The sequence below is a fragment of the Haematobia irritans genome, chromosome 1 (assembly GCF_050003625.1).
Source record: "Haematobia irritans isolate KBUSLIRL chromosome 1, ASM5000362v1, whole genome shotgun sequence".
In the NCBI taxonomy this organism is placed as follows: Eukaryota; Metazoa; Arthropoda; class Insecta; order Diptera; family Muscidae; genus Haematobia; species Haematobia irritans.
Window position 1 is genome coordinate 187,814,510 of NC_134397.1, and position 14,525 is coordinate 187,829,034.

At 34.8% G+C, this 14,525-nt stretch overlaps 1 protein-coding gene across 1 annotated transcript; it reads left to right on the plus strand.

Annotated features, from left to right (window-relative positions):
• The first annotated feature begins 2,801 nt into the window (after positions 1-2,801).
• Positions 2,802-3,583, plus strand: LOC142233831 (uncharacterized). Its single transcript, XM_075304884.1, has 2 exons — positions 2,802-2,816; positions 2,894-3,583. Exons 1-2 carry the CDS (start codon positions 2,802-2,804, stop codon positions 3,581-3,583), a joined length of 705 nt encoding a protein of 234 aa, XP_075160999.1.
• Positions 3,584-14,525: the final 10,942 nt, after the last annotated feature.

Consider the following 14,525-nt stretch of genomic DNA (forward strand, 5'->3'; position numbering starts at 1 on the left):
TAAATTTGACAAACATTATTTTCCTCTGTTAGTTAGGTTAGGTTAGGATAGGTGGCAGCCCGATGTATAAGGCTCACTTAGACTATTCAGTCCATTGTGATACCACATTGGTGAACTTCTCTCTTATCACTGAGTGCTGCCCGATTCCATGTTAAGCTCAATGATAAGGGACCTCCTTTTTATTATCGAGTCCGAACGGCGTTCCACATTCCAGTGAAACCACTTAGAGAACTGAGGTGGGATAATCCACCGCTGAAAAACTTTTTGGTGTTCGGTAAAAGCAGGAATCGAACCCACGACCTTGTGTATACAAGGCGGGCATGCTAACCATTGCACCACGGTGGCTCCCTCCTCTGTTGGTTAAGCTACTCTTGTAGGTTAGTCAACTCAATGGTTTTAAAGCTGAGATCAAAACAACAATCACAATTTTATTTCAATAGATAGTTTTGTCCAAATTTTATTTCTATTAAAAATTTTGTCAAAATTTTATTTCTATAGAAAATTTTGTCAAAATTTTATTTCTATAGATAATTTTGTCAAAATTTAATTTCTATAGAAAATTTTGTCAATATTTTATTTCTATAGAAAATTTTGTTAATATTTTATTTCTATAGAAAGTTTTGTCAAAATGTTTTTCTATAGAAAATTTTGTCAAAATTTTGTTTCTATAAAAAATTTTGTCAAGATTTTATTTTTATAGAAAAGTTTGTCAAAATTTTATTTCTATAGAAAACTTTGTCAAAATTTTATTTCTATAGAAAACTTTGTCAAAATTGTATTTTTATAGAAAACTTTGTCAAAATTTTATTTCTATAGAAAATTTTGTAAACATTTTTATTGAAATAAAACCTTTTTATAGAAATAAAATTTTGACAAAGTTTTCTATAGAAAAAAAATTTTGACAAAATTTTCTATTTTATTTCTATAGAAAATTTTGTCTAAATTTTATTTCTAGAAAAAATTTTGTCAAAATTTTATTTCTATAGAAAATTTTGTCAAAATTTTATTTCTACAGAAAATTTTGTCAAAATTTTATTTCTATAGAATGTTTTATCAAAATTTTATTTCTATAGAAAATTTTGTCAAAATTTTGTTTCTATAGAAAATTTTGTCAAAATTTTATTTCTATAGAGATTTTTGTCAAAATTTTCTTTCTATAGAAAGTTTTGTCAAAATTTTATTTTTATAGAAAATTTTGTCAAAATGTTATTTCTATAGAAAGTTTTGTCAAAATTTTATTTCTATAAAAAATTTTGTCAAGATTTGATTTCTATAGAAATTTTTGTCAAAATTTTATTTCTATAGAAAATTTTGTCAAAATTTTGTTTCTATAGAAAATTTTGTCAAAATTTTATTTCTATAGAGATTTTTTCAAAATTTTATTTATATAGAAAGTTGTGTCAAAATTTTTTTCTATAGAAAGTTGTGTCAAAATTTTGTTTCTTTAGAAAATTGAAGCACATTTTGTTTGGAGAAACATATTGTGCAAAATCTACCAAAACATCAAAAACTCTACCAATCTACCAAACAGTTAAAAATCTACCATTTTTGTGTAGAATTCTACTAACTGTGTGTGGTTACAAAGGCAATTTTTTTGAAAGTGTAGGCCAAATCAATGTGCTCATACAAGCTATCCACAACAAAATATGTAACTCCAGGAGAGCAACACCAACGTGCTCTCATATGACTCTCATTATATCTTTGGCGTGTCTCTCTTAACTTTCTTCTTCTCCACTGTTATTTCTTTCTCTATACTGTCTCTCTCTCCTTCCCACTAGTCAATATTTCGTTGTATGTGTATATTTACGTCCACTCATATTATATATATATATATATATGAATATTTAATGTGACAAATATAATAATATATTAGGTCATATTAATATGTTTACACCTAAACATAGTTTTTGGTCCGTGTTTCTATTACGATGGAACATCTTGCATTAATGGACTTATTTTACAATTCGAATAACATTTCAACTGTAGTTGTAAATCTCTTGGTACAAGATGGACAAAATCATCCTTACAATTTAATTTAACTAAGCTGTAGAAGACATATGAGTACAATCACTACCATGGCTTCAGAACCTCATGCGAGTATAATATATTGTTTTAATGGTGACTATGCTTATAAACCTGATGATGTCTGACCATCAACCGGAAGTAATGAAATCATAGATTTTTATGGAACACCCCATAGAGAATAAGAAGTAAATCGAAAACAATCGAAATACATATTTCTATACTTTAAAGTGTATTAGCATACTTTTATGACGATGGCCCGCATTGGACGATGAAATTTAAATTCTTGTTGTTTTTTTCATTTGCTTTGTTTGTATTCGATTGAAAAATACGATTTGTTAACGGCCATCCAAAAACAAAAGCTTTCAAAGTTATCTGAAGGCAATGTTACAACAATAAAGAAGACCAAAGCATAGAAGTTGTCACCATGATCAGCATCATCGCCGTCTTGGCCAGAGAGTGAAACGTTACCACAAAAATGTTGTTAACAAAACCACCAACCGATCAAATCGTTGACTTTCAAGAAGGAAGTTGTTTGTGTACTATGGATCAGGTCTATTCTAAGTTATTGCTGTGATGAACTTGAACTCCGCTCAAACTATAACCACAACGATTGTTTGTGCAAAAATTCCGAAAGAAGTGTTGCTATTTTCTCAATTTGCATCACAATTTTAAGATATTGGCAAAATTTACTATAAATTGCTCATCCAGAGGCCATTAACATCAAATCATTTTTATACAGTGTCTCAAAGAGTACTCTAGATATTTACAAACAAAAAATGCGTGCTTTCATTGTAAGGATATTTCCGAATCACATAAAAAATATATGTCATATTATCTAATTGAATACCTTTCTTATTTCCAATTTTAGGTCTTATGTTTGGTGGCTACTGCCTGTGCCCAGTATAACTACCAACCCTCGTCAGGAGGTGTTGGTTCCGGCAGTTTTGGTGGTAACAGTGGATTCGGAGGTATTGGTGGTGGCAACTTTGGCTCTGCTGGTGCCGCTCCTCAAGGAGATTTTCCCGTTAGTGGTGGTGTCGATAGCGGCTCTTATGCCCCCCAAGGTGGTGTTCTCGAAAAGGAATTCTACACTTTCACCGCTGACGACAGTCAATTCAATGATCCCCACTCAGCCAGCGATTTGGCCAACTCGGTGAAACAAGGTCTACGTGTTGTCTTCATCAAGGGTCCCGAAAGCAATGGTTTGGAAGATGCCGCTCTTGCCTTGGCCAAATCCGCTTCCAACCAACAAACCGCCATCTATGTCCTCAACAAACAAACCGACATTGGAGATTTGGCCAACAAACTTAATGCCATCAACAGTGCCAGCAACAACAAACCCGAAGTTCACTTTGTCAAATACCGTACTCCTGAAGATGCTGCCAATGCCCAACGTGCCATTCAAGGTCAATATGACTCTTTGGGCGGAAAGTCTCAAAGCATTAATGGTGGTGTTGCTCCCGTTCTTAACTTTGCTTCTCAAGCTCCAGCTACCCGTGCTGCAGCTCCTGCTGCTCCTGGTGCTTCATACTTGCCAGCATCCATCTTCCGTTCCTAAGCGCAATGTTATTAGTCTTTAATTAGTCTTTTTTGTTAAGAGTTCCCAAGGACTGATATTGTTAAATATTGTTATTGAATTTTATTATTTTTATTAGTTAAAAAAAAAATATAGCTAAATTTTGTTTACAAAACGATCGTTTTGACTACATTATCTAGGTAGAAAAAGCTTTGGCATAGCAATCAAGAACAAATTTTCACCACATGATTACCCTCCACGTCTTACTAAAAATGGGCTTTGTCGTTTTCGACGTATCCATAACATAAACAAAACAAGTAAGTAAAGTCTAAAGTCGGGCGAGGCCGACTTTATTCCACCCTTCACCACTATGTAGACCAAATTTTGTCTTACCATCTCAACTCCTTCACATTTGTTGGGAGTTATTATGAAGGTTTATAATCCCATATACACATATTTATATCTTAACCGATTTGGAGACAATTATCAAGGTATATATTCCCACTAGCGTAACCCGGCCCGCTTCGCTGCGCCTTCCGAAGCGTATTTGTAGGAACATTTTGCGTTAACTTAGTCAACCATATCCTTCGTGTTGAAAACAAATTCGAAAAGACAAATCGGACTACTTGCTTTTTCGTTTATAGCTAAAAATGGGGCGGATATGCATATGTAAAACGGTTCGTCTTAAAAAATGTCGGGGAGAGGGTGTACCCTTTCTTCCAAATTTTTTTTATTAATGTTCTGTATTCAAGTAGTTGGACAATCTTCTATGTTTCTTGTGCATTTTAAGTGTGGTTTGTCAAGGAAAGGTATCCTTCTCCTCAACATATCTAAAAATTATAAAGGGTGATACGGTCAAAATTTGGTCAAGGGAAAACGCGTGTAAATCGGTGAAATCGTTTATTTAAAAAATCAAATTAAATTTCTTTTTCAAGTTCAATTAGTATAAAATTCAGGAAAAATATTCAGTTAGGCTTTCGCTTTTCCAAATCCGAATTGCCAGGCCTTGACACCTGCCAGATTTTGTACAGCCACTTTGTCCACCTTCTTCGCCGCAGAAAGCCAGTTTGCCTTGAACAGCTGCTCGTCCTTAGCAGTTTTTTTTTTGGTCTTCTTTACGGATACCATATACTAACATCACGTACCAAATTTCAACTGAATCGGATGAATTTTGCTCTTCCAAGGGGCTCCGGAGGTCAAATCTGGGGATCGGTTTATATGGGGGCTATATATAATTATGGAGGCTCCGGAGGTCAAATCTGGGGATCGGTTTATATGGAGGCTATATATAATTATGCACCGATGTGGATACTTTTTTGCATGCTCATTAGAGACCATATACTAACACCATGTACCAAATTTCAGCCGGATTGGATGAAATGTGCTTCTCTTAGAGGCTCCGCAATCCAAATCGGGGGATCGGTTTATATGGGGCTATATATAATTTTTGACCGATGTGGACCAATTTTTGCATAGTTTTTAGAGACCATGTACTAACATCAGGTACCAAATTTCAGCCGGATCGGATGGAATTTTCTTCTCTTAGAGGCTCCGTAAGCCAAATCTGGGGATCGGTTTATATGGGGCTATATATAATTATTGACCGATGTGGACCAATTTTTGCATGGTTGTTAGAGACCATATACTAATACCATGTACCAAATTTCAGCCGGATCGGATGAAATTTTCTTCTCTTAGAGGGTTTGAAAGCCAAATTTGGGGGTCCGTTTATATGGGGGCTATACGTAAAAGTGGACCGATATGGCCTATTTACAATACCATCCGACCTACATCAATAACAACTACTCGTGCCAAGTTTCAAGTCGATAGCTTGTTTCGTTCGGAAGTTAGCGTGATTTCAACAGACGGGCGGACGGACGGACGGACGCACATGCTCAGATCGACTCAGAATTTCACCACGACCCAGAATATATATACTTTATGGGGTCTTAGAGCAATATTTCGATGTGTTACAAACGGAATGACAAAGTTAATATACCCCCATCCTATGGTGGAGGGTGTAAAAAAAAGGAACCCTCTCCCCACCTTTGCACCATTCCGACCTGATATCGGACTATCAATTTCACAACTACTCAATGGTCCCTATAAATTCTATCGAAGTAAATCGACAAAGTTTATTTCAATTTTCCCCTTCCCCAACCAGATATCGACAAATCATATACTAATTTAAAAATCATGTATAAATTTCATCACCTCCTCCCACGTTCCCTGTAAATTTCAAGTAGATCGGAGATGTTTAAATTTTGCTCTATTGTTTTAAAGGGGCGTCACTTTCCCCGATACAACATCAACAAACACCGTAGTGAATAGCACCCTAACCTTCCCTGAAAATTCTTGAAACTTTCCTTTAAGTGTGGGGCAAGGAAGGTTGCCTCTTCGTTCATAACCTTCCCCCACTGCCTTGAAATTTTCAAGGAAACTTAAGATTTTTTTTGCAGTTTTAGAGGAGGACCTCCTCCCCGACCAAATATCGAAAAGTGATGTAGCGTATCTTTTGTAAACGTCCCAGAAAATGTCAAGCGAATTAAAACCCTAAACGGGCGACCTCTCTTCGTCCAAATATTACAAAATCAGGTATCAACTATTGATATTGTAACCTCTCCCCAGTCCTCTGTAGATTTCAAGTAACTCGATAAAGTTTAATTGTTTCTCTGTATGTACTTAAGAGAAGCGGATGTCTCCCTATGCTCTTTTATTTTTATTAAAAAATCAGGAACCTGATATAAATTTCATAATCTCACCCATTTTTTCCATAAAATTTCAGTCGAGGGAGTTTAGTTTTGTTTTCACTGTACTTAAAAAAAAAGTCGGGCAAAGGGGTGGTCCCCCTCCCCGACCAAATATCGAAAAATAATGTAGTCGATTTTTTTCTAGATGCCAAACATTCAATGAAAATTTCAAGCAAATCGCATAATTTTGTTCCAAGTTTCAAAAAGTAGGGCAAGGGGGAGGTCCCCCTCCCCGTCCACATATGAAATCATCAGGTACCCGATATTAATTCCATAACCTCACCGCATGTTCCCCGTAAATCTCAGATAATTTAGAGAATTTTAGTTTTTTCACTGTACTTAAAAAAGGCGAACAAAGGGGAGGTCCCCCTCCGCCAACAACCTTCGAAATATAAAGTAGCGGATTTTTGTCTAGATGCCAACCCCAACCTTCAACGAAAATTTCAAACAAATCGGTCAACTTTGTTCCAATTTTCTAAAAGTCCGACAAAGGGGAGGTCCCCCTCCACGACCAAATGTCAAAAAATGAGGTACCCTATTTTCATCACATGAACGCTACGATCTCTGAAAGTTTCAAGTAAATCAGTACAGTTACAAGCTGAGTAATACTTACAATTTTTGCTACTCAGCAGTGGCGATTTTAAAAGGATATTGGTTAAATCTCGCCAAGATATGTGGTCAATTGTGGGTTGTGATATATTATTTGGCCAATTCGGGCGATATTTCCACAAGTCGGAGCTTTATTTAATATTCGACCATTCTGTGGAAAGTTTGGCATTACAGTGCGTAGGATATGACTACGATGTGTGGAAATCATCACAGAATTTTTTGTAAAATATGGGTATTTTGGCCATATTAGATCAAGATGACACACTTAAATAGCATATTAAATGTATTCTCTGTGGAAACTATCTAGTCAATTGGATTAAACTCCCATTGAAAATGGGTCTAAAATATTAAACATTCTACCCTATTTCCCCTACTCTGGCGTACATATATATGGGAGCTATATCTAAATATGAACCGATTTTGACCAAATTTGACATGCATAGTTAGAATAACAATCCTGCTATCTCAGCAAAAAACGTAAATGGGAGAATAATTTTGGCCTCCGTGGTCATATGGGTGTAAATCGGCCGAAATATATATATGGGAGCTATATCTAAATCTGAACCAATTTCAAACAAATTTGACACACTTAACGATACTATTTCACGTACTCCTTACGCAAAATTTGAAGCAACTCAGGGCAAAACTCTGGATTTTGAAGCCATATAAGTGCAAATTGGACGAAAGATATATGTGGGAGCTACATCAAAATCTGAACCAATTTGAACCAAATTACGCTTAACGATACTATTAAACATACCCCTTGTGCAAAATTTGAAGCAAATCAGAGCAAACCTCTGGCTTTTGAGGCCATATGAGTCTAAATCGGGCGAATGATATATATGGGAGCTATATCTAAATCTGAACCGTTATTTTGCATATCTTACGAAACCCCAAAAAATTTGGCTGCCCGAAATTTTGAGAAAATACGTTAATAGATACGTCAATTATGACCAGATCGGTGATAAACATATATGGCAGCGTATATTTCATGTTAGCCTGATACCGAAACAGGCAATTGAAAAGAAAACGCCAGATACGCCTGGACTGTATATGTTTCGGTTCGGGCGAATGAACCTTTCCACAGCCTTTAGTATAGATCTGGCTGGGAGAGATAACTCAATTTTGGGCCCTTTATGCTAACTCCTTATGGAGCAAACATTTGGGAAATTTCCTCTTACAAATTGAATCATCTTTTCTCCCACTGTACATCATCTTTTCATATAACTTACAAGTCCCTTAATCTTTATTTTTATTTCGTTTTGTTACATAGTAATGCAACAACACGAAATTTATTTTTAGAAAGCTAATTTGTTAGAATTCACCTAAGTGGTGATCAGTCGAACAATGCTTATTGTTTCTACAGTCAATTACAACCACATGTGACAACTTACAGAAACTGGTTTCCAGGATACAACAACAAATCTAACGCGTACATTAGTCGTGTTTTTCCTAGTTTTACGACGGGCTCATCGTTGCTTATTATATTTCATGTTAGCTATATCTAAATTTGAACCATTTTTTTTTTCTTTCAAAATCAATAGCGATTGTCTTTGAGCCAAAGTAAAACTCTGTGCAAAATTTGAGGACCATCGGACTTAGACTGCGAGCTGTACTTTGCACACAAAATTACATATACAGACCCTACGGGAAATGGATCAACCCCAGGATCGGTACAGGACTATTACCTGGTGTGTGTGGACCAGTACCAGTTCTGGTCCAAACGTATGGAAGGGACCGATCACTTTAAGATGGATTTGTCATTGGCGGGGTAAATTTACACGATAGGACAGGACACGTCCTTCAACAACTTATTAGGACTACCCCATAGACCTCATAAGCCAGTCTGGGACAAATTCTTAGGAACGTGTTTCATTTTAAGCATCCGAAACGTACCAGAAAGGACAAGTTTTTCGAATATGTTGAATTGTTGTATTTTAGTAGAAGTGTAGATCCAATTAGATTTTAATATAAAGAGAGTATAGAAATCAATAAATTATATGAAAATTAAAAAAAATGTGACAAACTGGAGCACTGGTACTAGTCCTGTGATAGGTCCCTTCGTGGCAATTTGCACCAATTTCCAGTAGGGGACAGATGGACAGATGAGGACACTATGGTAAAAAATAAGGTAATTAGTGACAATTTTTTTCAAAATTGGGTGCTACATATATATGGGAGCTACATCTTAATATGAACCGATTTGAACGATATTTTGCAGATTTGGTTGATATTATAGGAGATTATCTTGTGCTAAATTTGAGTAAGTTCGGTTAATAAATGAGGCCACTATGGTCAAAAATAAGGTTATTAGGTAGAAATTTTTCAAAATTGGGCGCAGCATATATATGGGAGTTATATCTAACTCTGAACCGATTTGGGTGATATTTTGCAGGTTTGGTTGGTACCACAGAAAGTTACTGTGTGCTAAATTTGAGCAGGATGGGTTAATCAATAAGGCTATTAAGACAAAATTTTCAAGAATCGGGCGATACATATATATGGGAGATATAGCTAACGCTGAACCGATATCTATGATTTTTTGCACATATAGTAAATACTATAGAAATTTAGATTTGGCCAACGTTCACTACGATCGGTTGATAAATAAGGGACTTAGGGTCAAATTTGGGAAAATCGGGCGATACATATATATGGGAGCTATATCGAAATCTGAACCGATTTCGACTAAATTTTGCACACTTAAAGGGTGGAAAATTATATTACTTTGTGGCAAATTTGGTGCTGATCGGTTAGTAAATGAGCGCAATCTGGCTCTATTTATCGAAATCGATGTTTGAAGATTATTTATTGCTGGAAAATTTTGTTGAACACTATTCATAAAATAAATGAATAAATGGTCCAATATGAGAGAAATAACTCTCGTATGTAATTTTCATATGACATTAACATCTAAGACCCAAATTGATTCATCTCACCCAGCCAGATCTTACTAGAGACTATGGAAAGTGTATTAGCCAACACTGAAATATATGTATTATAACTCACCCGTTTGTAGGCTTAAATTACAAGTAAATCGGATAAATTTTTTGGAATCTAGAAACTCAAGTACCACACGCAAAAAATAATTCTTTCCTCCCAAACGCAATTTTAGACAAACAAAGTTCGTCTCTCGTTTGCTTTTCGTTGAAAGGAAGTGTATTTGGAAGAAAATGTTTATTCTTTTCCAGGATGTAAAAACAATTTCATAAAGACTAACTCAAAAAAAAAAAAATTTTTTCTGGCTAATTGCATCTTCCCTCACATCTTTCTCACTTCCACGAATTTTTTTAGTTCTTAGCACCTTTTTCTGTAATACAAACAATGTAGAAGAAATTATATGATTTTATAAATTGTTAATTTTTTTTTTTACCTTTCAATTGCAATTTGTAAGCCAACACACTATCCACTGAGCTATGTAGCCGTTATTGTCATCAATAGACAATTACCTATATAAGTTATATTTACATAGCATAGCTTGCGGCGCCCACGAGCCGATTAAACAAAGTTTATTTCACAGAAAAATACATTTAGTTGGGCACCATGGAGCAGTGGTTGCTACGTCTGACTTGCATGCCAAGGGTCGTGGGTTCGATCCCTGCTTCGACCAAAGTTTTTTTTTTTTGTTTTTTTTTTTTTACATATATTCCAGATATGTTAGGAAGATTCCGACAAAATGTTCAATATTACATTGTAATATATTAAATTTTGAACTGTAAAATGTGTCTTATTAAAAACCTAAAGTCAGAAAAGAACAGTGTTTGATATAAACGAAATGGACTGTGTTGTTGTTTCTAAAATAACTTTTTTTATTAAAAAAACAAGTAAATAAAGTCTAGAGTCGGACGGGGCCGACTACATTATGCCCTTCACCCCTATGTAGGCCAAAATTTGTGTAACCATCTCAACTACTTCACATTTGTTGGAAGCTATATAAAGGAGACAATTTTTTTACTTCTACAAAATCTCTAGAATTAAAATTTAAATCGGCTAACGCTATCCAGTAAATTGTAGGAGACTTCCATTGAAAATGGGTCTAAAATGTGTAACAGTCTACCATATTTCCCCAACTCTGGTGTTCGTATATATGGGAGGTATATATAATCTGAACCGATTTTGACTAAATTTGACATGTATAGTTAGAATAATAATTCTACTATGTATGCGAAATTTCACGTAACTGGGAGTATAACTTTGGCCCCCTGGTCATATGAGTGCAAATCGGATGGAAGATATATATGGGAGCCATTTCTAAATCTGAACCGATTTTAACCAAATTTGGCACAATTACCAATACTACTAAACGTACTCCTTGTGCGAAATTTGAAGCAAATCACGGCAAAACCCTGGATTTTGAAGCCATATAAGTTCAAATCGGACGAAAGATATATAAAGGAGCTATATCTAAATCTGAATCGATTTTGACCATATTTAGCACATACAATAGTATCGTTAAAAGTACCGCTTGTGCAAAATTTGAAGTATGTCAGGACAAAACTCGGGCTTTTGAGACCATATAAGTCCAAATCGGGCGAAAGATATATATGTGAGCTATATCTAAATTTGAACCGATTTCAATCAAATTTACCAAGCATTGGTAGAATGTCAATTCTACCCTCTGTGCAAAATTTCACGAAAGTCGTTAGTAAACTTTGGCCTCTGTGGTCATATGAGTCTAAATCGGACGAAAGATATATATGGGAGCTATATCTAAATCTAAACCGATTTGGCTGATATTTTGCAAGATTTTCGAGATTCATAAAATATTTGGATGTACGGTATTTCAAGAAAATCGGGGATAAATATATATGGCAGCTATATCTAAATCTGACCCGATTTTTTCCAAAATCAATAGCGATTGTCTCTGTCCCAAGAAACGGCCCTATGCCAAATTTGAGGACGATCGGACTTAAATTGCGAGCTGTACTTTGTGCACAAAATTACATATACAGACAGACGGACGGACAGACAGACAGACGGACATCGCTAAATCGACTCAGAATTTAATTCTAAGCCGATCGGTATACTAAAAGATGGGTCTATGACCAATATTTCTTGGCGTTACATACAAATGCACAAACTTATTATACCCTGTACCACAGTAGTGGTGAAGGGTATAATTAATACTTTGTGACAAACGAATTTTTTTGGTGATAAAAGTGTATACTTTTCTAAGCAATTCAAAAAACTCTAACAAAAGAAAAACGTTTTCGGTACACGTTTTCCAAACGTTTTTTTTTTCTTTGGGTGCAAATACGATACATATGTTAGTAGTTGGAAACACATGGAAACCAGTATTTACGGGCGAAAGTTCGGTTATGTACATTTCGCCATAGATTGTGTACAAATATTTGTTAAACACTGTCATACACAATCGAATTACTTGGGTTGTGGTAACAGTGGACGATGATAAAGTTTCTTAAACCTAACTTAACATTGTCCCCTGAATTGTAAGATAAGAGTGCATATGGAGTATTGGAGATCATCCAAATATGCACTATTTTCGTTTAGAAATCCAAACTACTTTTTTTCGAAGCTAGTTGTTTGCTGGGAATTTTAAACCTGCTTGCAATGTTTGTATTCAAACAATTGCTACACGCTGTTCGAATGGTTTCCGTGGAACCAGTAGCCTTTATTGCATTGCATGCTCAATGATCGTTTATGTTTAACCAATAGCTGTGATCTTTTGTATCAAGTCATCAAAATCGTTAAACCTCACTAAAATAATAATCAATTCGTGAATCATAAAAGAATCCAACAAAGACGCAGCAGTGGTCGGATTATCCATATCAAAACAAAAATCTAATAAAATACCATAAAAGTGATAATCACGATAACGACAATAAAACCCAGAGACAAAGTAATAAAAATCAATTTCAGAGGCATTGTGAAGGGATTCACTCGATCGTATTGAGAAAACTTTGAAAATATGAAGACTTTATGGGTCGTAGTCACTTATCAAGACGGTATAAATTATATTTGAAGCAAATATTGTCGTGTCATCGATATTCAAATAAACCCAATATTATGCGCATTAATTTTTGACCATTGGAAAAAATATGATTCTTAAGCCTCATGATGGCAGTGTTATTTCTTCTCGAAGATTGCCGTTGTAGGTGTTATTGTTAGTGAAGTGAGATGTATTTTTATTGCTTTTTGCGACCCCGGTGTCTGGTTAATATTTTGATCGTTTTGCTTTACTTATTGAGCTTAGCATGCATATTATGTTTGGTTTAAGATCTTACGTGGGATGTATAAAAAGTTCCAGTGTACAAAATATTTGTGTGTTGAGACACAATCGTTTAACAAATTGTTTTTTAATGCAAGCATATAATGTTCACGAACTTGTATAAACTATACAGTCCAAATATGTACATATGATTTATTTTAGAAATATCTTGTCCATCGATAATTTGTCATGGCTGGATAAATATATAATCGTCATTATATTAGAGATGTGCACGTGACACGAAATTGTCGTGACTCACGAACATTTTCTTGACTCACGCGTGATTAACAAACCAAATGTCGTGCACGAGTCACGAAAATAATTTATTCGTGAGTGTGCGAATTTCGGAAAAATACGCTCACGAAAATAATCTCGCCCATGGACATTAAACGCTTACGAGTTGAATTCCTTTTGAATTTTAGTGATATCCCAGGTGTTAAGAATTTAATAACGCTCTCGATTTTAACCATGCTGATGTTTTCAGACATGTCGCTAAGGTAAATTACTCATAAAATTATTCGTGAGTCACAACAAAAATTTTATTTTCGTGAGTGTGCAAGAGCTCTAGTCCTACCGAACAATATCGGGTGTGAGTAAGATTTTTCCGCTGTGAGTGTGCGTGAGTAAAATACGTGCATATGCCAGGGTTGATAAATTTGACACTTCTGTTCTTTTTTTGACACATTTCGACTGCCAAAAGCACCATGGCACAACCGCTAGCCGTTTGGTATTTTTTCATCACAATTACCATATATACACTTATTCCGGCCTAAATGTGAACGTTTCTCACATATCAACTCATTTCTAAAAATTATAAATAGAGAACATTGAACAAATTATAAATAGGGAACATTGAACATTGACATTTTATTACAGGATCTCAACATTTTTGAGAGGAATAGTCTATACCACAGTCCTCCGCAAATATGAAATGTGAAACGTGAAATGTGATTTTTTTCCAACACACTCAGGAACAGAGTATTATATAATAGTGTATATATTTGAAACGCCCATAACGAGACGAAATACACAAATGGTGTCTTAAGCAATAATGCTTGGAGCTGGCCCCTGAGCCGGTTGCCACAGTTGGTAGAATTCTACAAAAAATGATTTTGGTAGATTTTGCAAAGAGGCACTTCTTCATAAATTTTCTATTGAAATAAACTTTCGACAAAATTTTCTATAGAAATAAAATTTAGAAAATCTTCTATGGAAATACAATTTTGACAAAATCTTCTATGGAAATAAAATTATGACAAAATTGCTATGGAAATTCAATTTTGAAAAAAATTTTTTACAAAATTTTCTATAGAAATAAATTTTTGAAAAAATTTCCTATAGAATAAAAATTTGACAGAATTTTCTACAAAAATAAAAATTTGACAAAATTGCCTAT